The 25424-nt window shown below is 28.4% G+C and overlaps 3 protein-coding genes and 2 pseudogenes across 4 annotated transcripts; 2 read left to right on the top strand and 3 right to left on the bottom strand.

Moving 5' to 3' along the window:
• Positions 1-198: 198 nt before the first annotated feature.
• LOC149892390 (zinc finger MYM-type protein 1-like) lies at positions 199-1668 on the bottom strand. The gene has a single exon (XM_090078126.1). It carries the CDS (start codon positions 1666-1668, stop codon positions 199-201), a length of 1470 nt encoding a protein of 489 aa, XP_089934252.1.
• A 1323-nt stretch (positions 1669-2991) lies between these two features.
• Positions 2992-25074, bottom strand: LOC149892391 (uncharacterized). Its single transcript, XM_090078916.1, has 13 exons — positions 24953-25074; positions 24003-24157; positions 18030-18106; positions 17356-17590; positions 17153-17229; positions 16694-16907; positions 16547-16626; positions 16304-16348; positions 14550-14709; positions 5991-6075; positions 5824-5901; positions 4313-4380; positions 2992-3638 (listed from the first exon to the last, which is right to left on the bottom strand). Exons 1-13 carry the CDS (start codon positions 24963-24965, stop codon positions 3492-3494), a joined length of 1434 nt encoding a protein of 477 aa, XP_089935042.1. The 5' UTR covers positions 24966-25074; the 3' UTR covers positions 2992-3491.
• LOC145190251 (uncharacterized) lies at positions 6720-8003 on the bottom strand (annotated as a pseudogene). Its single transcript, XR_016450318.1, has 3 exons — positions 7892-8003; positions 7118-7679; positions 6720-7033 (listed from the first exon to the last, which is right to left on the bottom strand). The product of XR_016450318.1 is annotated as an uncharacterized LOC145190251 (transcript).
• Positions 9539-13304, top strand: LOC149892392 (uncharacterized). Its single transcript, XM_090078918.1, has one exon. The coding sequence runs from the start codon at positions 11773-11775 to the stop codon at positions 12916-12918; it is 1146 nt and encodes a 381-aa protein (XP_089935044.1). The 5' UTR covers positions 9539-11772; the 3' UTR covers positions 12919-13304.
• LOC149892393 (uncharacterized) lies at positions 20461-22841 on the top strand (annotated as a pseudogene).
• Positions 25075-25424: the final 350 nt, after the last annotated feature.

Raw genomic sequence — 25424 nt, forward strand, 5'->3', positions numbered from 1 at the left:
TTATATCACTATGATTTAAGAATATAACCAGAGCCGGCTCGTGAAAAATATTATATGTGTGCGAGAATAAATTAGGCGCCTTTTAGATTTAAATTCCGAGCTCGTTCGCAAAAAATGTCACTTTTTTTAAATCATAAAACAATGCATACTACAAATACAATAACTTTCTTAAGAAATTTTTTGATTTTAAACATATTTTTAGTTACTAAACGGAACACGTCTAACTTTAGATTTTTCAAAATTTAATCTTAAAGTATCAATATCCACAGATTCAGCAATTTTGTTTTCAATGGAAATTATTGATAAACCATTTAAACGTTCCTGGCCCATTGTTGATCGTAAATAATTTTTTATTAATTTTAATTTGGAAAAACTACGTTCCCCTGTACTCACTGTTACCGGTAGTGTTAATAATATTCGTAAGGAAATACAAACATTAGGAAACAGTTCTTCAAGCTGACTATCATATATCCATTTAAGCACAGATTCCGGTGATTTTTTCCCATCTAATTTCCGTGATAACAAATTAAGTTCCAGAAACAAATCCTCTGAATACACATCTTTTGAATCACCATGAGTCAATACTTTTTCCAGTAATCTGCATTTATTAATTAAGCCTTCTTCTCCTATTTTATCAATTTCTTTGATATTATACAAAAACTCGAACGGTTCTATTGTACTTGAAAAGCTTTCAAATCGTTCATTTATTGATTCTTTAGCTATTTTAAATAGAATATCAAAAAACTGCTTTTTGAATTTTTGGTTTGGTTGTATATCACCATCTTCTTCAAAAGGTTCATCATCAAAAAACCTTTTTCTTTTTCTTGCTCTTTCACGTGAAATAGAACTGAATTCATTGGTCAAGTTTGCATCATTAGCTAGAATTTTGGCTTTTGAAATATATATTTTGTAAGAATCTTCAGTGTGTTTAGTAACAAAAAAATCGATAGTTTTCTTTAATGCATTTGCAGCAGTCTTCACGTCTACAGTTTGACATTGTAATAGTTTGCTAGTACAATTAATTTCAGTTAATACATCGTGCCAAACCACAACACCACATATGAATTCAAAACTGTTTAATTTTGATGCAAGTGATTCAGCAGTTAATCTAGTAATAGAATCTTTTTCAATGTTGACAACTTCTTTCAATGCACAATAAATTTCTTTTAATCCCAATTTTAGAGCACGAACAGCATTCACATGACTTTCCCATCTGGTAGTACTTAATGACTTTACTGTTAATTTGCAACATTTTGATTCAAAAATTTGCCAACGCTTTGTAGTTGCAGAGAAAAAATTATACAAAGCTTGAATTTGTGAAAAAAACCTCATAAGTTCTAAACATCCTTGGACTGCATCCGCAACAACCAAGTTCAAGGAGTGACAGACACAAGGAATATAAAAGGCTCGTGAATTTATATCTTTTATACGCTTCTGTACACCAATTTTTTTACCTTTCATATTGGATCCATTATCATATCCTTGTCCACGAATATCCATGACAGATAAATTATTTGATTCCAATGAATTCAAAATTTCTTCAGTAAGTCCTAATCCAGTAGTATCTAATACATTTATGAATCCTATAAAACTTTCTTGAATTGTGACACTGATAACCTGGTTATCCATCTGTTTTGCAATGTTAACGTAACGTATAATAATAGACATTTGCTCTTTGTGACTTTTATCTGGTGTACAATCTACAATAATCGAAAAATACTTAGCCTTTTTTATAATACTTAAAATTTTATCTAACAGTCTAACAGTCTTAATCCTTTTGCTTGGGTTTTTTATTTATTTTTCATTTGGTTTAATGCAAGTTCTTTAAAATTTTATGCCTTTATAATACCTTCTATTTTTTATAATAAAATAATAACAATCATTTTTTTAAATTTAATTATTTGAACTTTAAAAAATATGCAAAAAACAACTCATTATGAAATGCATTATAATCTGAAACCGCACTATCTGCATCAAAATAGGCAGTTGTAATTGCATGCAATTTTACTAGCTTGATCTAATATTACTAACAAAAAATAATTATGCACAAAAAATAACCAAAACAAACAATGTGCAAAAATAGTTATATAAATAATAGACTAAAAAAGAGATTTTTATATTTTTTATAAAAACATTCAAGAAAATCTTTTTTAAATCTGGAAAATAAGGTGCAGATATGTCATTCACAACTGACAATAGAAATTTAAGGCGGGGACCGATTTCAGCATTAATGTCGGCCATCTTGTCCAGAAGTAAACATAAAATGTAAACTTTTGTCTGATTGGTTAGCAGAAAACATTGTAAAAAAAACTGATTGGGATTAGACAAGGGGCATAACTCAGTTTTCACAAAAATGGACTTAGTACCTTTGATATTTTTAGCTATAGATCTCGAAAGATCAATATATTTTGTTTCTAAGCAAAATTTTAATTTTGCGCCTTTTTAATGCTGCGCCTGTGTGTTTCGCACACTTCGCACACGCTACGAGCCGGCTCTGAATATAACAACAAAAACATACAAAAAAAAAAAAAAAAAAATTCAAGAACATTGGTTTCGACGTCGCAAACCCCTGACTTAAATCCAACACAGCACTTAACTGTTTGACAGGTGTTTTCAAAATAGAAACTTGAAAGTTGCTTTTACCCAGAATCAGCTATGGAACTTCTGTGAAAGTTTCAATTTGATCGGACAAATAAAAAGAACCATCGATGGAAAATTGTTCTTGAACTTAAACGGCCACGGAGATCAGATAAATATCATCACGGAGATCAGATCTCATAGAAAAAGTTTTTTGGAGCAAACAAAACAAAATAGAATGTTTGCAAAATAAAATTTAAAAAAATGGTGGAATGCCAATCCTTTAGTTTTTCGAACCCCTTGAAACAGACTGGTCAACTGTATATGTGTGCCTGTCAATTACGGGGCAATCACCATTCTAAAAAATGTTTTTTTTTGATATGTGTAACGATTGAATATCAATAAAATAAACCATTTTATTTCTTGAAAAAAAAGTTTCTAAAAAGACAATATTTACAATATTTAATACTTGAAACGACGAAAACAAAAACATACACTTTCGGTGTCGATGGCAACAGTATAAAAAAGAGAAATTTTTCAACCATCAATCGGGAAAGAAAAAAGAAAAGGTTTATAGAAAAGAGAAAATGCTTCAAAAGTTTTTTAACAAAATATATATTTAGACCTGGAGAATGCAATGCTACTTTTGAAAGTTAAAACTGACATGAAAGAAATTCTTTACTTTAAAAATGTAATCAAGTCTTTTAAAATTAACTTTAAAAATAAAACCTCTTTGTTAATAATTCGTTGAAGAAAATTAATTCATCCGACTTTTTTTTTCTTTCAGAAAACAAACCAAAAACTTGTTTTATTTCTATCAGAAAACCAATATTTTAAAAAGCGAACCTTTGATTATATTTCCAAATGACAGTATAGATAATCTACAAAAATGTTAAAATAACATCAGCAAAAAATTATAAGAAGAATTTTATTTTATCCTCGATTTTTTTCCTACATATTGGACAAGATTGCAATTGGCTGCTGCAGTGTTGACAAAAACTATGGCCGCACGGTTTAAAAACAACTTTTATTTTATGATCCAGACACACACTGCATGTTGTCTAGATAATTAAAAAGTGAAACAGCATTAAAATAATAATAACAATAATAATAATAATAATAATAACAATAATAATAATAACAATAATAATAACAACAATAATAATAATAATAATAATAATAATAATAATAATAATAATAATAATAATAATAATAATAATAACAATAATAATAATAATAATAATAATAATAATAATAATAATAATAATAATAATAATAATAATAACAATAATAATAATAATAACAATAATAATAATAATAATAATAACAACAACAACAACAACAACAACAACAACAACAACAACAACAACAACAACAATAATGATGATGATGATGATGATGATGATGATGATGATGAAGATGATGATGATGATGATGATGATAACAACAACAACAACAACAACAGCAACAACAACAACAACAACAATAATAATAACAACAACAATAATAATAGCAATAATAATAATAATAATAATAATAATAATAATAATAATAATAATAATAATAATAATAATAATAATAATAATAATAATAATAATAATAATAATAATAATAATAATAATAATAATAATAATAATAATAATAATAATAATAATAATAATAACAATAATAATAACAATCGCTCACAAATTAAATACCCTTATTAAGTATATGACAAACACCATTTAAAACTGACCTTGTCATTTAAATCTTCCACCTGTTTTTGAAGAGATTCTAGTAACTTCTTTTGTTTAGTTTCTTCATCTAATATTTTAGAAAAAAACAAATTTAAAGATTTAAAATTAAATAAAAAGATTTAATACGAAAGGAAAAATATAAAAATTAAATATATCAAAGTAAAGGTGTGCATAAACAAATACTTTTTTAGAAAGTTTAAACTACTCAAAATTTTCTGAGCAAACAAAACGACCAGAAGCCAACAAGAAAAAGTGTTGTGAAACGTTTGTAAGTAAAAGCAGATGAAACTTATGGTTTTTTAAATGCTGAAACCTTATTCTGCATCAGTTTTTTTGAATCTATCAATATGACCTTGATTTTTTTTAAAAATGGGAAAAAAAAGTATATAAAGGAATAAAAGCTTAAATGATACTGCATTCGTGTTCAATTTTACACTTACTTTTACACACCAAATACTCGCTTCAATACTTCAAGAGCCTTTTTTTCCTCTTTTTTTGTTGAAGCTTCTGTCCAATGTAACGGATCTTATTTGATCTTATGTCACGGATCTTATTTATTTCGGTGAAGTGACCAGCAGCACTCACCCCACATTGAGATTCTGTCATCCTTGGTAACGTTTCTCTATCATTTTGATTTCCTGTTTAAACCAGACAGCTACCTTTTTAACATATACCACAAGTTTTGTGATAATGTTTTTTGACCTTCATCAGACTCAGTTTGACTGGACTGATCCAGAAAAACGTAATCAATAGCCTGTGGTAGCACAAGGACAGAAAGTTCCAGATTATGAAAGAAGTATAGGGTAGGCAATTACTCTCTTAGTTTAGGAGAAAAATAAAAAATCTTCGAAATGAGCTTTTGGTTCCAAAGTAAACGCTTTTTTTAAACGATCTTTTTAATGGTTAACGATCTTTGTAATATTTATACTCAAATGTGAAAAAATGGTGGATAATAAAACATTATTCAGCACACTCAAAAACATAAGAATTAAGAAAAATCGTTAAAAAAGTTTTTTATTGCTGGATTGTGTAATTTTTCTATTTCTTATTTTTGGAAAACTGTTCCGCTAAAATTTTGAATTTAGAACTATATCTTCAGTATTAATTAACATAATTTCGTATTTTGTATAAATTGTTTACTTTTTAAATATGAAATTCTGTTTCTTTATTTTCTACTATTGAAGATTGAAGATCAGATCTGATTTTCAATAATGATGATAAGCAATCTTTAGATTTGGTCAAATAAATGAATTTGACTAATACAGCAAGTTGACTTATACACCAAGTTAACTTATACATCTGGTCAAATATTTTTTTAATTGTTGGCTGATAGTAAAAAATTAAAACAGTTTCTAATACTTAAGTAAAAAAACAAAAGTAAAAAATTTATATAAAAGCATCATGTCACTGTACCAAGTTACTGCACATATTTCTTCACTACACTAATTAATAGTCTTTAACCATTAAACTTTTAAAATAATGTACTTAAAGTGTAACATAAAAAACGTACCTTCACACTCAGATAAAGTAATCCTCTCAGATATAGCTTGTTTACAAACAATACATCTTTTCATTTTATTAGAACAACCTTTAGAAAAAAATGTTGCAAAAAGTGAGCTTTGTCCACAAAGTAAAATTTAAAATATTTTTGCTCAAAAAGCAAACTAAAGAAAATACCAATACAAGCAGCAGCATGGTTGCAAGGTTTAAAAAGTACTCCAATTGCTTTATCTGTACAAACATGGCATTCTGAATTCTCTAACTTTAAAGATGAGAAAAATAGTGGAGCTTATTGTTTGAAATACAACAATTCATTTTAAAAAATATATAAATTATTCTATCATTACCAACTTCACAACACAGCCTGATAAAAATAACTATATATATATACATTAATACATTATTAGATGTATACATATATACATACATACATACTAGGGTGGGTCAAACGCCCCTTATTTTCGAAAATCAAAAATTTGATTTTTGCCCCAAAAAGTCATATTATGAGTAGATAAATGCCCTTAATTAACTTTTTTGTTGTTTTTTGGTTTAAGTGAATAGGGACATTTGTGTGATCAATTAAAAAAATAATTCAGCAAAATAGGAACTATTAGGACAGCTCTGGGTATTGTTTGTAAGTTTTTTTATCTTAAAACTTTGACCTGGTTTCCCAAAGTAACCCGGTTTTTACGTAATATTAGACTTAATATCTAGCTATTGACAGCAGAAGAAATATACAATTAGGGATAGTTTTCCTATTATGTTATGCATAGTTATGCACATCTGTGGGTTTAGAAAGCTTTTTTTTAGCACATTTATAAATAAAAATTACAATTTTTTATAATTTTTACTTTAAAATCATGTTTTTAAAATTATTTTTTTTTACTAATTAACTTAACATAAATTTACGACTTGACAAATTTATGAAATTAGATAACTTTTTACAATTTAATAATCACATAAACAATGTAATAATCACATAAACAATGTAATAATTACATAACACATTTTAAATAATTTTTGACAACTTGTCTTTAGTATTGGCTGAAAAATTTTGTCTGTGACTTGAAAGCATCAAAAATTGCTTTAATTCCTCATCTTGGCACGTGTGTAAAATCTTGGATAAGTTTTACTCCTCTCTCAGCACAATCATTTACTACAGTTAACTTTTCTATGATTTTTTTTTTAGGACTCGATATCCTGAAAAATTATTCCAATCTCTAAAATAAAATATATATATGAATTTTAAATATTTTAATTGCTAAAAAAATTAATAAATTAAATCAATTAAGAAAAAAATTTACTTTGAACTAACTTGCATCCATTCTGTTTCTATTGCAGATATACTTAGCTGTTGAATTAGAATCCAACTTTGAGGTCCAACCAGTTCCCATAATTTGGAATTTTTGTTATGTTAATGTTTGGAAAAGGTGGTTTTCCCAATGTTAATCTTGAAGGTTTATGGTATAAAAATAACTTTTTGGTAATTTTTTCTCCTGTGTTATTGTCTAGCATTTCATCGTATATAGCAAGTACAACATTTCGTTCTGTAAGAAACCATAAATGATTTTTAAAACTCTTAATTGTTGCAGATGAAATTGTTTTATTAAATGACCCATACTTGATCATGTCCCTGATTGCACATAAATCTAAGCAAGGAGAAGAGGCTGCCAATGGTGCTTTCAGAAACCATCTTGGATGAAACAGCCCAGTAAACTTAGCAACTTGATGAACTGTTACTATTTTTCTGTAATAATTATATCAAATTGTTGTAAACCAAATGTAAGCAGTTCTATTGTCATGTAGTAGCTTTTAATAAAAATCTTGCTTGATGAAAAGCTATAGGTTTACAAAACTTAAAATTTGCTATATTTACCAAATATATTGGTCAGCTACTATTGTAATTGAACTTCTGTTCCAGATTTTCTCCAGTGACGAAACAACACAAGTGCTTTTAAGAAAATTACATCCTCCAGGGTTATTGCAACCAATTTCAAAACTCCCATGGGGAAATTTGCAAGAAACTATATCACTGAGTTTATATTGTAATTTTTATTTTCTCGCTTTAATTAGTTTGCCATGTAAATATTGCAGAACTTGCTCTCCAGAAGGCAATTGAGATGATGGTAGTATCTCAATGGTATCATTGATCAACAAAACTTTATGTTTCGATCTTGTATCTTTTCCCATTTTATTTTAAATATTACATTATATTTGTTTCTACTGTTAATGTAGATATGTTATTTTTTCCGCTAAAGTAAAACATAAAACAGGAAAATAATAGAAACTAAAATTATTTTTGATTTTTCTCCATGCGAAAAAATCAATTTTTCTACTTTAATAAAGCTTAAAAGTGTCATAAATATTTGTGATCTTAAATAAAATAAACAGACCGGCAAGTTGAAGGTATAGTAAAAACCAGTCAAATTTGTAAGAAACCGAGTCAAAACTCAGGGTCTAAAAATTGTGTAAATGAGTTAAATTTTGTTTTTTATTAATCACAGAGTACACCCACAGCACAAGGAACAGTGCCTTTTGATTTTCGAAAATAAGGGGCATTTGACCCACCCTAATACACACACCCACACATATATACATACATATATACATATACATACACAGATATATAAACATAAAATTATTTACAAGAAGCTGAAAGATATCAAAAATAAAAAAAAAAGAAGCTGAAAAACAAAAGAACACAGAATCAAAGAGAGTTCAGGAACAAGAGTTAGCAAATACAAAAAAAGAAATTCAGAAAATCATGTGGCAGAATTTTTTTCAAGGTTTTACTTATACCTTTTTTTTATACTTGAATTTCAGTAAGATTTGAAATGTTATATTAAATGAATATTTGAAATGTTTATATGCTAGCAACTAACTGAAAACTAACTAAACCTTGATACCTATGCAAGAGTAACTTTAATCAAATATTTGATTACATATAAGTAAATAACTTATTTGATTCCAAATCAGGTAAATTTTTGAGATAAAATCACCATTTTCTAAAAAAGGCTTTGTGGTATGCAATTCACAGTTAGTAATATAAAATAGTTATTCAATACAAGGTCCATTTCCATGTTAAATTTCATTACTAAGGAAGATATCACAATATTGATTCTCAAAATTGATTGGTCTAAGTTTGTTTGTATATATTAAATAAATTTTGTATTTATTAAATAAATTTTATATTTGTTAAATAAATTTTGTATATATTTAATAAATTGAAGGCATATGTCCAAAAACCTTGTTACTACACTGAACAAAAAAAAAAAAACAAGAAATAAAATTGCAAACTTGCTCAAGTAACATACAGGCAGCTACAAGAGCACTTAGGGAAACACTTTTTGGGAAAAAGTATTGTTCAAACTCTAGGGGGTCATTGACATAATCATTAATGTAAATTGCAAGGTTATACATAATGGAGAAACAGAACCTTTTTAGAAGGGACATTGAAAGAAAAGAAAATATATTTGATGCAACCTTTCCCTGAGATTGTATAAGAACCTTGCCAAAATAAAATCTCATTTTATTTCTCAATTTCACATTTAAATGTTAAGTATTTGTTAAAGGCTTTGACTTTAATGGGCTCAAATTTGTGAAGGAGATTAAAATCTGACATCATCAACGCTTTGATGTTCTTTTGCATGAATCATCTATTTAATAAAATTTTTTTGATAAAAATAGTGCAAATATGTCTTTTCTTACTTTATCATTACTTTTTTTTATAATCTATTATTTCAAAAAATTCATCAAACTATCAACCCTTTTTATTGAAATAATTAAAATTTTAGAAGCTAAATATTTTCCAATGATACCAATTTTTCAGAGCTAATGAATCATAAAGAAGTTTTAATTCTATTATGAATGCTTGAAGCTGGAAGCTGAAGGGCAGGTAGCCCAAAAGTTCTTGATGGCTTGTCTGATTTTTTTAGTACAAGCAAAAAAAAATCTGCTAATCTGTAATTGTAAAAAGTGATGCATTTAATGCGTTTGTTGCTAAATAAAGTTAACTGCTGAAGTTTGTTATTTGAATGATTTTATTGTAAAAGATAATAATAAAACTATTGCAGTTGAACACAACAAAGAATCTTATTTGTGGTTTCTAAATATGATCTAGATTAAATATCTAACTCGTAAATACACATTTTGTAGTTTTACATTACAACTTATTTATAAAAATGAGCTGGTGTGGTAGACCAGTTTTGTGAAAATGTCACTTGGCAGTGAATGTGTTTAAAAATATCAAATTTGACAAATTGTGACATCTCCCCCTTTGTTAGTAAGATTGCAGTACAACTTTTAGACATTCACAACTTTTTACAAAAATTTTTTAAAAAAGAAAACTAAATTATAGACTTAATTTCAACATATCGTTACATTCAGTTAATATATAACTGAATGTAACGATATGTTGAAATTATGTTTTTAAAAAAGCATATATCATAAAGCATATATCATAAAGCATATGTAAGGCAGATATCCCTCAATTTAAAAAAATATGTTGACTTTGAAATAGTCTATCAACATTAACTTAAATATTACTACACATGTAAAATATTATTACACATACAAAGAATCACAAAACACAAGAAATCCATTAAACTAAATACTTCAGAGCATTTAGTTTGATCATTTTTGTTTTAAACTACAAAATTGAAATATTAACAACAAACAAAATAATAAAAAAACAAAAAAAAATAAATCACTAACAATAAGTAAAATCATAAAAGTAAGATGATATACAAGATAAAATAATAAAGTAAATACCGCTCAAACTTAATTTTCAAAAACATCTACAATAAAAAAAACATTTGAAAAACTTTTACAAGAAGGTAAAACTCACTATTAACTATTTAGGGGAGAGTGGGGAGAAGTGGGATGTGGGAGAAGTGGGATGCCACTATAATTTTATTTCGCAGCAGCGCCAAATTACTATTACTTAATGTAAACGTATAGATTTCATGTGCTCTTTTTATTAGACATCATTTCTTGTCCCTGCGCACGGTGAAAACCCCTTTTTTTGAAAGTACCCCAAAAAAGTACTTTTGCTGACAGCCTTGTAACTCGTGTATGTATTTATTTTAGACAGTTATTGCATTTCTTTTTATTTTATAGGGAAATGCACTTATCATCTAACACTTAGTAATTAAATTTATATTTTAGCTTTAACTGTGTGGCTGTAATTTTAGTTTTATTTTGTCTTCCCTACATAAGGATGAAGCGGGACAAAGAAAAAAGTCGCTGTCCCACTTCTCCTTAATGGTTTTGCGTTATTTTGTTGCGGAAATTTCTAGAACATTTTAGCTACGGTTTTTTATAGTTTTCAAAATAAAAATATTGAGACGTTTAGTTGAAATATTTAATTTTAGTTTTAGTTCTTATACAGTTGATTTAAAACAAAATTTAGAAAGAGAGATCTTTATTAAAGTTAAATTTGATTTGATTCATCATTATTATTTGGAGCAAATTGAGAGTTCTTTATACATCAATAATTTGAAAGCATATGTAAATAAAGTTGTTATTTCATAGTAGTCTGATATTAGATATAGTAATAACAGTAACCTTAAATATTTTTTTATCAAACCTAATTTCTTAAATTAAAATTTTTTAAATTTCAGGTCATGCCAAGAGTTTATAAAAGAAAAAGTGAAACTCCACATGTTTCAGAAAACATTTTGAAAGTTGCTGTAGCTGAAGTGGAAAATGGGATGAGCCTTAGAGAAGCAGCATATTCAGCTGGCATTTCTAAGTCTGCACTTCATAGGTGTATAAAAAAAAAGTGTCAATACCCAGCTGCTAATCTTCAACCAAATTATCAACATTCTATGATTTTCTCTGTTGCACAAGAACAAACACTAAGCACTTATTTAAAGTCATGTTCTGATATGTTATATGGCCTTACACCAGTTCAAGTAAGAGCTCTAGCCTTTGAAATGGCTCAAGCAAACAAATTAAAATGTCCTTTGCATTGGATAGAGCAAAAAAAGGCTGGTCGAGATTGGTTAACAGGATTTCTAAAAAAAATAACCCAAAATTATCTGTTAGAAAACCAGAGGCAACTTCAATTGCGAGAGCATCAGCATTTAATCAGTATACTATTGATATTTTCTTTAACAAATTACAAGAAGGTATATCAGAGTCTAAAGCAACATCATTTAAAATTTTTAATCTTGATGAGACAGGTTTTACTACTGTGCAAAAAACTCCTCGTGTCATTGCATCAAAGGGAACAAAGCAAGTCGGGCAAATAACATCTAGAGAAAGAGGTGAATTAGTAACAGTGTGTTGCATTGTCTCTGCAGCTGGTGTAGCAATACCCCCTGTTATTGTTTTTCCAAGAAAATTATTTAGAAACCCACTAATAAGAGGAGCACCAGAAGGTTCTATTGGATTAGGCAATCAATCTGGATGGATGAATGCTGAAATATTTTTAGATGTTTTAAACCATTTTGTTAAGTTTGCTCGCCCAACAGCTGATCACAAAGTTTTATTGATTATGGATAATCATGAAAGCCACCTTTCACTACAGTCACTTGAATATGCTAAAGAGAACCATGTTTGTATGATGACTTTGCCACCACATACTTCACATAAGACACAACCTCTAGATAGGTCTGTTTTTGGTACAATTAAAACATATTTTAATACAGCTGCCAATAGCTGGATGCTTAGCAATCCAGGACAAGCCATTACAATTTATGAAATGGCCAGTCTCATTCGACAAGAATGGGAAAAATCTTTCACACCAACAAATATTATGTCAGGATTTCGCGTGACAGGAATTTGGCCTTATGATAGACATTTATATAGGGATGATATTTTTTTACCATCAGTTGTAACAGATAGAGATGTGCCTCAAAAACCATGCAGTGAAGGCTCATGTGAGAAATCGATTACAACTGCTACTCCTTCAGATATCTCAGATTTGCGTGTGCAACATGAAGCAGTTATTATAGATAGAGATGTGTCTCAAAAACCATGCAACGAAGGCTCATGGGAGAAATCTAATACAAGTGCTATTCTTTCAGATATCTCAGGTTTGAGTGTGCAACATGAAGCAGTAAAAAAAAACTTAACTTTATTTTCTCCTGAGATTGTATGAGGTTATCCAAAGGTAACTTAAACTAAATATTCTTAGTTTAGGTTTTCTTTAAATTCTATAATTCGATAATACTATAATATATATTTTGCAGGCACCTTCTCCTAAGATTTTAAGACATGAACATAAAAAGGGAAAGTGTATGATAGCCACATCAACACCAGAGATTTTAAGAATAAAAGATGAAGTATTAAACAAAAAAAAAGGTAAAAAAATTGTCATTCTAAAATCCAAAAATGTGAGGGAAAACATATTAGGCAAATCGAACAGTGACCTTGATGAAGATTTCAAGAAAATAACAAATGATGTTTCTGCTGTTGTTACTCACTAGAGTTTGAAGAAGAATTGGAAACTGTTTTTTTTAGCGTTATTCAAAATGTGAGTGTTAGTAATTATGTTCTTTGCGAGGTTTGTAGTAAAAACACCATTTCTTATTATGTAGGCATAGTGCAGAAAGAAATAGACACAAATTTTGAAGTAGAGGTCAGCTTCCTGAAATGCCATTTTTAAATATGTTTTTTATTGTGGTTACAACCCTCTCTCAATCCTTTAGCTCGGAAACACGAACCTTTACAAACAAGGCCCGCTGCGCGAAGAAACTAAGTTGAGCATGGCACTTCCAGGGGCGTGGTGGGAGTCGAACTCCAAACCTCTCGCTTACAAGCCAAGTGCTCTACCACTACACCACTCCCGTGTTTTATTTAAACTAAACGTAACTTTAAAATCGAAATTCGCTCAAATTAATGTTTAACTAGATTTGGATTCGTTTTTATATAGTCCCACATCTCCCTCAAATGTCCCGCTTCTCCCGCACACTTCTCCCACACTTGTCCCACTTTACCCCAATAGCAGGGTTCCTCTTAAACTAAAAAAATATATACTTTATTAAAACATTCTGTCAATCTTAGGGGATGCATTTGGTGCCCCAAATATTGCTTTATTTGTTAAGACTAGTTTGGTTCAGTTCACACATCAAATAAAAAAGATATTGCAATTATCCTGAAAAAAAAAATCGTGTCCCACTTCTCCCCGCTCTCCCCTACTTATTAGCTTTAAGGACTTCATGCATGTATCTATACAAAAATTGTTAAAGAGAATTAAGCGCTGTTATTTTCATAGGTGACTAAGATAATGCTCAGGTAATTATCTTAGTTTATTTTATAGTGTTTCAACTTTTCAAAAAGATTTTTGCAGCAAACCTGCAACCAATCAACCAAAACAAAATTTTATACTAAAAAAGGTGATAAAGTTAACTCCTCATAAAAAAAAGGTTGCAATGTTTTTGTATTTCAAAATGTTTGGCAGCAGTTTTTTTTATTTTTATGTTAAGCTCTCTAATGCCTGAGTTTCATTATAAATTGCTACAATTCACGGGACAAAATTTTCTTCTGAAATCTTTACACTTTTGGGATTTTATAGAAGTGTTAAAAAACATTGTTAAAATTCATGTAGAATTTCTATGCACTTTTTGTCCTGTAATATTACAGCAACTAGCTGAACATTTGGGATTTACACCTCTAATATTTTACAATTACCAAACACAACTTTTAGATAGGTTTTAAAAAACCCAATTAAAGCAAAATTGTTTAAAAAACCTATGTAAAAAACTAAAAGAAAAAAAACAAACTGAAAACCTGATCACTGGATTCCACAGTTTTTCTGCAAAGAAAACATCTTTTAACTTCATTAGCACAATCCAAACATAGAGTAAGATGATAGCATGGCAAAAAAATAATCTGTCGTTGGTTCTTTAAACACTTTTTGCAATCAAGTGAATTGGCACTATCATCATCACTATATATATATATATATATATATATATATATATATATATATATATATATATATATATATATATATATATATATATATATATATATATACACACACACATACATACATACATATAGATATACTTACATACATACACACACTATTGTCTATAATTATTTGAATGACGTGGAGGTTTTTAAAAAAATGTAAGAAATTAAAAACTTCTTCATTTATTTATTCATTATTGTAATGTTGGTAAATCATAACGATGTAAATGTGGATAGGTAAATTCAACAATATATGCATTCATATTGCCTCAAGTACATCCGTTCATATTGCCTCAAGTGGATATAAATGGTTTCTTTACCTAAAATATAACCTTTAAATAAACCATTATAACCTTCTACATTTTTCAAGACAAATCAATTGTTAAAGTTATAGATGCTGAGAAATATAAACATCTAACTATTTCTTCATATTACATTTCAAAAGGTTGAGGTATATTTTTGCTAGAGTAAAGTACTATATCAACTGTAACTTTGCCATTTCAATGGAGTTGATATTTTTAAACTAAAAACAGTAAATTAAAAAAGAATTATCAACAGAAATATGATTGATAATATTTAGATTGTGACAAGAAAAAAATTAAATGCAACAAATAACAGGAAAATTTCTAACTTAATGGTATGGAATATTGTAAAAAAGAAGGAAGAAACTGGAACATTTCATATTGGTGAAGAAACTGTCATCAATCTGAAAAAATCAAAACATTAGTGACATTCCTCTATTAACTGCCCTAGAAATTACAAATAGTATGAATAGTTCCCAAAAAGATCCTACATCTGTAACAACAATGAAAAGGTGATTGATGGAAGCAGAGTTGGTGGAAGAATAGCCGCAAGAAAACCACTTCTTTGGCCCCAAAATAAGAAAAGAAGACAACAGTGGGCAAAAAACATGAAAAAATGATTGTTGATGTCTGGAAACATGTTCTTTGGACTGAGTCAAAGTTCCAAATTTTTAGTTCTAAGAGAAGAGTATTTATTTGAAGAAAAGTTGGTGAACGGATGATGAAACAGTGTGTTGTGCCAACTGTAAAACATGGTGGAAGTAGTATCATGGTGTGGAGTTGTTTTGGGTGTAATAATACTGGTGATATTTTAAAATAGATGGAATAATGACAAAAGAAGTATATTTAGGCATTTTAAAAAATCATGCCACTCCTTCAGGAAGTTGGATTTTAAAGAATTATTCATTTTTAAAGAAGATAATGGATCAAACCATTCCTAAAAACTTTGTAGCAATCATTTAATTAGAAAATGACAAAATAATTGAAAGAATGATTTGACCTCCTCAATCACCTGATTTTTCCCCTATTAAACTTTTTTAAGATGAATTACACAGAAGTGTCAAAAAATTAATGCCCAAGAGAGAAAATGATATGTGGGAAAAACATTAACGTGAGTGGCATAAAACAGATATTCAAAATTGGAAAATTCAAATAATTATGATAGTGTGTGTGTTCGTGTGTGCATGCGTGTGTCCATGTGTGTGTATGTGTGTATGTATGTATAGTATTTTCAATAAGTTTTATCATAAATAAAGTGATTCTAACCTATATCCTTCAGCAATTACAAAAACTTGTGGATTAAATAGCCATCTTAAAAGAAAAATTACAATAAACACTTATTTTTGCTCTTGAATTACAATAAACATAAACAAGAAAATGTTTCAAGTTTGCATTAAAAAAAAAACAAGGTGTTTAAAAGGTTTGCACCTAGTAAATGTTTTTTCCTAATAATATAATACTTGAATTCAAATACAACATTATTTTTTAAATAAAAAAAATAACTTAAACCTTTTATCATTGTCATATAAAACTATGAGACCACCAGTTGGACCATCAAAACCAACAACCTCACCAATACTTGAGAGAGCCTAAAAGTATGTAAGTTTTTTTTTATATGCTGAATTTTCTAGGATTGCGCTAACAAATCTAACTCACTTCTTCCATGCCATCCTCCCATTCATAGCCTGTTTGTAGGGCATGCACTATGTCCAATTCAAGTTTTATCTCCACAAAAGTTCCTATTTTCCATTTGCTAATTTGAGTCTCATTCATTTGTTCAGAATCAGTTGTAGACACTTTTCTGTTGATAATACTTTCTGCACTGCTGACAGTGTTAAACGAAGTCAAAACTTTAGGATTAAATTTCCATCTATAAAAAAAACATTTTTATATGCAACTTTTTGTCCTTGTGTGCAAACAATATGCAATTACCATAGTAATTGCATGTTGCTTTCTAAGGTTAAACACTTGCATGTTGTTTTCTAAGGTTAAACAATAAATCTAAAAAAATGTTTGCAATAACTGCTGACTAACCATTTTTAGATTACTTAAGAATAAGAACTATAAGAGTACATAAAGTCTTTCTATTTTTAAATAAACTGATAAAAAAACCACCTGTTTCCACTGGGATAAGAAACTTCCACATCACCATCTTCATCATATTGAGAAACAATACCAACACTTTCTAGTGCCTAGAAACAATTAAAAACAAATATGTAAACAACCTATTAACAACGTTTTAATGTTTCATAAAGGAAAAAGATATAAAATTTTTAGAAGATAAATCAAAATTAATTGTTATGAAAAGCAAAAATTACTTCTTGCATGTTATCTTCCCAACCACCATGTCCAAGTTGAAGTTTCTTTAGCGATTTTTGATCAAGAGTTATTTTGACGCGATCTCCAGTTTTCCAGTGCTCCAAATTCCCTGTTACAACTGTTGGACTTCGGGGAGCTGGTATAGGTTTTTTATTTGTTGACAAACTTCTGGCAGGGACTGATGGTACTTGTTTGGGAAGGCAGGCTTTAATAATAGCTGGGTTGAATATCCATCTCATAGAAAAATATATATGCTAGTAATAAACATATATACTGTTATACAGTATTGAAATGCCTTACTTACAATACTATAGAAGGATTATTTTCTAGTATTTAAGTCTTTAGGCACAATTAATGAGACAATTATTGAGCCTTGCTGTTCTTTAAAAGTACAGGACATAAGATACAATACAAAATGTTAAGTTTTTTTTATCAGTTCCAAAAAATGTTTTAAAATTATTTTCATACTTGATTAATTTATTATAAAAAAATAATAAAAGTTGATAAGTACTAAAAGTTGATCACAGTTTTATAATAAACGTTTTGCTTGGTTTAAACCCATTTTAACGTTATTATGCCATGAAGCTTTTTACGTGTGCGACACTTTAATTTGAAGTTAAGAGTTTAATGGTTAAAACTTTTTAAATCACTAACTCAAAAATATTTTTAACACCTGCTGCCGCTTGGATAAGAAACTTCAACATCTCCGTCTTCATCTATATCACTTACAATACCAATAGTTGTCAGTGCCTAAAACAGTAAAAAAAACAACAAAACTTTGGCAAAAAAAATATTCTGGGTAAAAAATCTGTCTAAGTATAACAAAATCTGTAGTTGTATTTTTTGGTTTCTTTACTGATATCATCAAAGTATTTTTTCCAAAAACAAATAGATAATGTCAGTAAAGATGCTGAATGGGAGGCTAAATATGTAGCATGGTTTATGAAAAGGTGCCCAATGGTGAAAATGAAGTTGACAGTATGATTGTTTGGTCAATAAACTGAGAAATCAATTAAATTAAAATTCCAGAGTAAATAATTTTTTGTAACAGAAGTTTTACAATTTTTAAGAAAGTGTAAGAAAAATGAACAAAATAGGAAAGACAGTAAAATTATTGCTATTTTATCAACAATGCTTGTTTTTTAACTGGAAATGTACAACAGAATTATGAATTCCAGGAGCTATTTTTTAATATTCACTTTAAGTTATATTCCTACGTAAAGTTGCTTAAAATTGAATTTAAGTAGAACTAGATTACATGATTAAGTACCTTTTTATAAACCACACCATATATGGTTGCTGATTAGAAAATTAATATGATTTATCACAAAAGAGCCAGATTTTAAATGTCTAAAAAAGTTTTTTTAATGTCTAAAAAATTTTCTTATGAATTTGTAAATTTCATAATACCTTTATCTTTATTTTTAAACTTATTTAAAATTTTTTTGGAAGAAACTGATTAAAAAAAAATTTAGCAGATACAAGAAACCTTAACTTGTAGATGTAGAATACGGTTAGCAATAATTTCTAAGGATATCATAAACATAAACACAGATCATTTTTAGGCTCACCATAAAAAAATAAATAAAAGAAATACAAAAGAATAAAATCAACAACTTAACAAATAATTTAATAACCAACTTAGCCATTTATATGACTAATTAAAAAAGTCAAGATATTTTAGTATGAAAATTAACTTGAAAGACTTTTTCTAAGTAAAATTGTTTATGCTTTATGCTTTTAAATATTTTGCCATTTCTAATTTTACATTCATTAACAGTTTAACCAAAATTTTCTCTTTATTATGAAGCTATTCTTTAGCCTGTGTTTTCAACATATGATTTAGCAGGACTGCAATACAACTTGTATTTCTACTTAATAGTTTATATTTTGAACTAAATAGCATATGGGTTAGATCATTATATTTCAGCCAATTTCAAGAAAACTTTGTGGGACACCATCTCTGATTTTCCTGATTTTTACATATCATTATCTACATTACAGCCTTTTAAACACTCTTGGGTGGCCCCCTTGGTTTCTGGAATGGTAAAAATAGACAACTTTAAAGCCTTATAATTTTTTTCTAACTTTCAACAAGTGACTCATTTTTTCTAGAACTATCTTCTGGATAATTCTGTCTTTAAAAAAGTGATTTTTATTAACTTGTATTAGAAAAAAACTATAAACTCCTCAACTTTGGAAAAATTCTGAAAAATGCTAAAAAATGACGAAATGAAGTTAACGGTAGTATTTTTCAATTCATCAACAAGTCCTTACATGTTAGTTTTCTGATTAGCTACTATTGTCTGCAACAAGTGGCAAAAATATAAGCAGCTTGTTACATTTTAGAAATCAAATATATCTAAAAATATGTAGTTCACTCAACTAAAAAGTCCCATTTTCAGCAATTTGGGGATTGCTTGTAAATTTTTCTAACACTTTTTATTGATCTCATATGAAAAAGACCATTAGGCCTAACTATATAAAAATGTAAAAATTGTAAACTTGTCATGTTCACAACAAAAATAGCAGCATTTTTTAATAACCCTATTTTTCAATAATTATGGTTGAATAGCAATATTGGAAACCAGAGCCCCTCCAACCAGCCTCCTGGCCCATATGAGAGATGTAATTTATTTTAAGTCATTTTTTAAAAAAAAAGATATGGTTAGTTGCTTCCTTCCTGATCTGGTTTTTATATTGGATAGGGGCACAATTAAATGAGTAGTAACTATGTAGAGCCCTGCATTATTGTTCAAATGTGATGCACAAAAATAATTTTAGTTAATCTTAAAATTGCAATTTAGTCATTATCTTTTAGATTTATTTTTTCATATTTAATTGAGTTGCTAATAATTCAGGCAAAAGTAGAACAGTGGATTCACACATTACTGGCAACATGAATTAGAACAAGACATGCATCTGAACAAGAGGAGCCACAAACTAGTACATTCAAAAGTTTCTCTTTAGATTTTATTGTAGAACAGCTTAAACAAAACTTTCATAATGAGATCAATATTTCACAAAAAAGAAAATTGCTCACTTAAGTTCCAGCCTATTGGACTATTCAGGAAACAATAAATGATTTTAAAACAATTCAATATATGGTGAAGCAAACTAGAGCTTTGTGGGACATAAAAGGAATTCTTAGTGAGAGATCAACAGACATAAGAAATCCTAAAAAACTGACTACTGAAGTTTTAAATCAAATTGTCAGCTTTTATAAGGATGATAGTAGCAGCAAGTTATTGCTAAGAGCGAAGGATTATATTATTATAAAAACAGTTGTTGGTAGACAACAAATTCAGAAGAGACTCATGTAATCTTTCAGAACTTTACCAGAAATGGTAGAAGAATCAAAAAAAAATGACATAGTTAAGGTGAGACTGACATCATTTGCTCTTTTTAGGCCACAATATTGCGCTGTTGTTGGAAAATCTGGCACGTACACAGTCTGTGTTTGTATCAACCATCAAAATCAAAATTTTATGGTAAAAGCATTAAATGAATTAAAATCAAAAGATCTGATGGCCTTAGCTGTATGTTCAATAGAAAAGAGACCATGTATGTTTCATGAGTGTGAGAAGTGTCCTGGAAAAGAGAGAATTGAAAAAAAAAAAATGAACTGGTATGGGATTCAGCAAATGAAATAACTTATAAGCAATGGTTGAAGACTGATAGGTGCTCCTTAGAAATAATAGTTAAAAGCCCTGATAAGTTTCTAGAAGAGTTAAGAGACATGTTACATAAACTCACAAAACATCATCATGTCAGCAAATACCAGACATGCTTTTTAAAGTAGATCAAAGAAAACTTGAGGAATGTATTATGCAAATGGATTCTGCTGAAAATTTTTCATTTATTATACAAGATGAAGTTCAGTATAAAAAATTTATACCACAAGTTAAACTTTATACCACAATATTTTAAAAAGATTTTGATAAACAATTACCTATTCTAATCAAACTGTTTTCAGCCCTTAAAATGATGTTTTTCAACTTTGAGTCAAAATTAATAATCATTAACTGAATAGGTATGCTTTTTCTTATTGCATTTTAGGTTTACTTTGAAAAACCTGTGTTTTCATGGAAAAGACTAAAAGCCAAAAGCAAATTAACATTTTTTTGGGACTGCACATGGAAAAAGTGCATGAAATGGAATAGGTTGTACAGTGAAAAGAGTTTTTCTATAAAAAATTTTTTTTAAAGAAAATTGTATTGAAAAGGATTTGTTAAAACAGGAGCTTACTAAATATGTTTTTTGAAAAAGAGTTACAGTGGCTCTCAAAAATATAAGGGCACTAAGATTTTTTAGCGATTACTTAAATCATTTCCATGGTTTTTAAACAAATAAAAAAAAGAAGGGAGATTTTTTCAAATTTTTTATTTGGAATGCATTTTATAACCAAAATAATAAAAAATTTTTAAACATTTTTTAAAAAAATATAAGGTCAATTAATTTAAACTTAATATCTCTTAAACTAATTATACATGAATCCTGAAAATTTGTACTGGGTTTGACCTATATAAATTATAAATAAATCAACTTCTAAACAGTATTTCAAGAGATATTTTAGTTGGTAAATTCTTGGCAAACCGGAAGCAGAAAAAGGGACAGAAAATCAGTATCACAAAAGGTCATATGGCAAATAGTCTATCCAAGTACATCCATCCAAAAATAATACAAAAACTCAATGAGAAATAACAAGAATATGTAGTGTCTCACTATGCAGTGTCCAAACAATACTGAAAAACTACAAACTTTCAAATGATGTAAAGGATTCACCAAGAGTTGTCACACTGTCAAAGCTTAATTCTGGGGATCAAAGCTTCTTGTATCCAAGGGTAAGGGAAGATCCTAAAATTAGCTACCAAAAACTATCTGCAGAGTTTAGTTTTAACGCTAGTATTAGTTACAGTACAGTTAGAAGGTGTCTTAGTAAAAAAAGTATTGACTGTTATGTGAGAAGAAATTATCAAGAGAGAAAGGGTTTCACAATTGAAACTTGCACTGGAAAAATTCAGAACAAAATTCCAAAGGTATTAAGTATGCATCTGATTGATTCTATGCCAGATTTCTCTACATTTCTGAAACCAAAACACATGAAGTACTTGCTAAATGATTTTAAAGTTTTCCTGCTATCAAAGGAACTTGCTCATGTCATTTCTCACCTCAATTATGCTGTTTAGAAGTTTATGTAGCATCAATGAGCAGTACATTTGACATTTTTCACATGCTGGAAGATAGTTGCGTTAACACACAAAAACCATTGAGTACTGATATCTATGTTAATGATTGGGTATTAGAGAAATATTTTGGTGAATTCTTCCCTGGAAAGATAACTTATCTTAAAGGTGTCACAGTTTGTGTTAGCTGTTTACAAAAAGCTGGCAATTATTCCAAGTATCCAATAACAACAGATATGCATTGGCATCCAGTTAGTGACATTATTGCCACATTACATGAACCTTCTCAAAAACACTAGAGGGTTTTACTCCTATCTTATTTTTAAAAAAAAGATGAAAAGAAATATCATATATATTTGTTTTCAATTATCAACTGCATTATTATGTATTGTTATTATTAAGGGAACATACAAAAATTTTGGAAAAAAGATAATTTTGTTTTAGATATAAATAACAAATCTGCACTAGAAATGATTTTTATAGCAACTATATAAATTTTTGTAAAACAAACTTCAAATAGTAGGTTATATCCCTCACATAGGCCAGGAGGCTGGTTGGAGGGGCACTGGATTCCATAAGCGCTATTCAACCATAATTATTGAAAAATAGGGTTATTAAAAAATGCTGCTATTTTTGTTGTGAACATGACAAGTTTACAATTTTTACATTTTTATATAGTTAGGCCTAATGGTCTTTTTCATATGAGATCAATAAAAAGTGTTAGAAAAATTTACAAGCAATCCCCAAATTGCTGAAAATGGGACTTTTTAGTTGAGTGAACTACATATTTTTAGATATATTTGATTTCTAAAATGCAACAAGCTGCTTATATTTTTGCCACTTGTTGCAGACAATAGTAGCTAATCAGAAAACTAACATAAGGACTTGTTGATGAATTGAAAAATACTACCGCTAACTTCATTTCGTCATTTTTTAGCATTTTTCAGAATTTTTCCAAAGTTGAGGAGTTTATAGTTTTTTTCTAATACAAGTTAATAAAAATCACTTTTTTAAAGACAGAATTATTCAGAAGATAGTTCTAGAAAAAATGAGTCACTTGAAAGTTAGAAAAAAATTATAAGGCTTTAAAGTTGTCTATTTTTACCATTCCAGAAGCCAAGGGGGCCACCCAAGAGTGTTTAAAATCAGAGATGGTGTCCCACAAAGTTTTCTTGGAATTGGCTGAAATATAATGATCTAACCCATATACCTAATAGTTTATACTTCATATTAATACACAGTACTTTGATGAAAATTCCAAAAGTTGAAGTACAAAATTTTTGAAATTGGTATAAATAAGAATCAAAAGAAAAAAAAAACAAGTGGTGTTGCATGGTGAAACAGAGTGGAGCTTTTTATTCCTCTAGTTCAAGACGTTTTATACTTACTGATAGTTTTTAACAATTTTTCAGATTAAAATACACAATTTAATATATAAATAATCTTGTAACTTAGCTTACTTCCTCCATGCCATTACCCCAACCACCATGTCCATCTTGAAGTTCTTCTATTAGTTCTAAACTACAATCTACTTTAACACGATCTCCAACCTTCCACGGTGTTTGCGGATTTGGTGGACCTAACTGTGCCATATTTTTTCTTAAAATCATGAAACCTGTAATGAAATTTTTTAGAATAAAGTGCAGTAATATTTTATTACTTGACAAAAGGGTCATAGGTATGATGGAGACAAAAGGGTCTATGTTTGATGACAAAAGGGCCATAGGTTTGATGGAGTGATTTTTTATTACTTGCTTTAATTGTATGAATGATATGATATGAATGATATGATATGAGTAAAATCAAAGCATTTTAATTTGCTTAGACTAATAAAATGACCACAAAGCATTTAACTATAGATGCTAATTTATAAAATATAAAAACATCAAAAACTTTAAATTCTTAAACATTTTAATTTATACTTTTTTTTATTAACTTAGTTTTCTATAACTACACAAAATATCATAAAAATATGAAAAATGTATGTGTCTAAATTAGTCAGTCCAATTTCCCACACTCTGTACAACAAATATGAGATCTTTTAACTTAGCATTTTAATTTAACATTTTAAATTATTGACATTTAAAAAATAGTTTTCAGATTTATTGCACCAGCAAACAGCATTTTTCTAAATCCAAGTTTAGATGTCAAAGTTTCAAAGGTTATTGAACCATACCAAATAAACTGTTCTCAAACTCCTGTTTTATGCATTTAAAAGGAAAATGGTTTAAATTAAAGACATAAAAACTCATCCCCTTTTAACTAAATCCCTAAAAGACAAAAAAAAATCTCAGGTTAGAAATAGGAAACATTAGAATTATTAGTAGAAATTTACTAAAATGGATTTGTCAGATCTTCAATAAAAGAGTATAAAAGTGAAAGATACTTAGATATGTTTTGATAAAAATACCTTGCTGAAGCATTTAGTGCATCCAACAGAATTCTATCTTCTTATTTGTTTTAATCATGGCTAAAGAAGCACAATTAAGTAAAGAGAGAATATCATAAATTGAATGGCAAGAGTGGAAATAAATTTTTTAAATATATTGACAAACTTTTAAGAGAAGTTCATCATTCTTTTCTACCTCCTGCTGCCCAATTCTTAAGACTACTCAGTAAAAAAAAAGGTTTTAGACATAAAAGGACCTGATCTAGAAAATGTAAAAGCTCAGAAAATGGATAAAATCAGAGATTCTTTTTCTTCCAAATTTTACAAGAATTGTTAAGACTTCACTTGGAAAAGATTGTGACAATGTTTTAGAGAATCTCCAATTTAACAGATAAACTGTATTAAATTGCAATATTTCAGAGTAAAGATCCTCATAAAGATCAAAAATCTTGTGGTCATTTTTTTAATCTCAAAAGCTGAAGTTGACATCAGA

This window comes from Hydra viridissima, unplaced genomic scaffold, assembly GCF_058129835.1.
Source record: "Hydra viridissima isolate aposymbiotic clone 2 unplaced genomic scaffold, HvirCarnegie_v1 scaffold_2, whole genome shotgun sequence".
NCBI classification, from domain to species: domain Eukaryota; kingdom Metazoa; phylum Cnidaria; class Hydrozoa; order Anthoathecata; family Hydridae; genus Hydra; species Hydra viridissima.

What these genes read in the sequence shown, in the direction of transcription:
- LOC149892390 (XM_090078126.1), bottom strand. Translation starts at nt 1,668, where the DNA reads ATGTCTATTATTATACGTTACGTTAACATTGCAAAACAGATGGATAAC.
- LOC149892391 (XM_090078916.1), bottom strand. An exon ending in GGGGTAATGGCATGGAGGAA is followed by an intron (nt 18,107 to 24,002) that starts GTAAGCTAAGTT and finishes TTACTGTTTTAG; the next exon opens with GCACTGACAACTATTGGTAT. An exon ending in GTAATTGCTGAAGGATATAG is followed by an intron (nt 14,710 to 16,303) that starts GTTAGAATCACT and finishes ATATATATATAG; the next exon opens with TGATGATGATAGTGCCAATT.
- LOC149892392 (XM_090078918.1), top strand. Translation starts at nt 11,773, where the DNA reads ATGTCCTTTGCATTGGATAGAGCAAAAAAAGGCTGGTCGAGATTGGTT.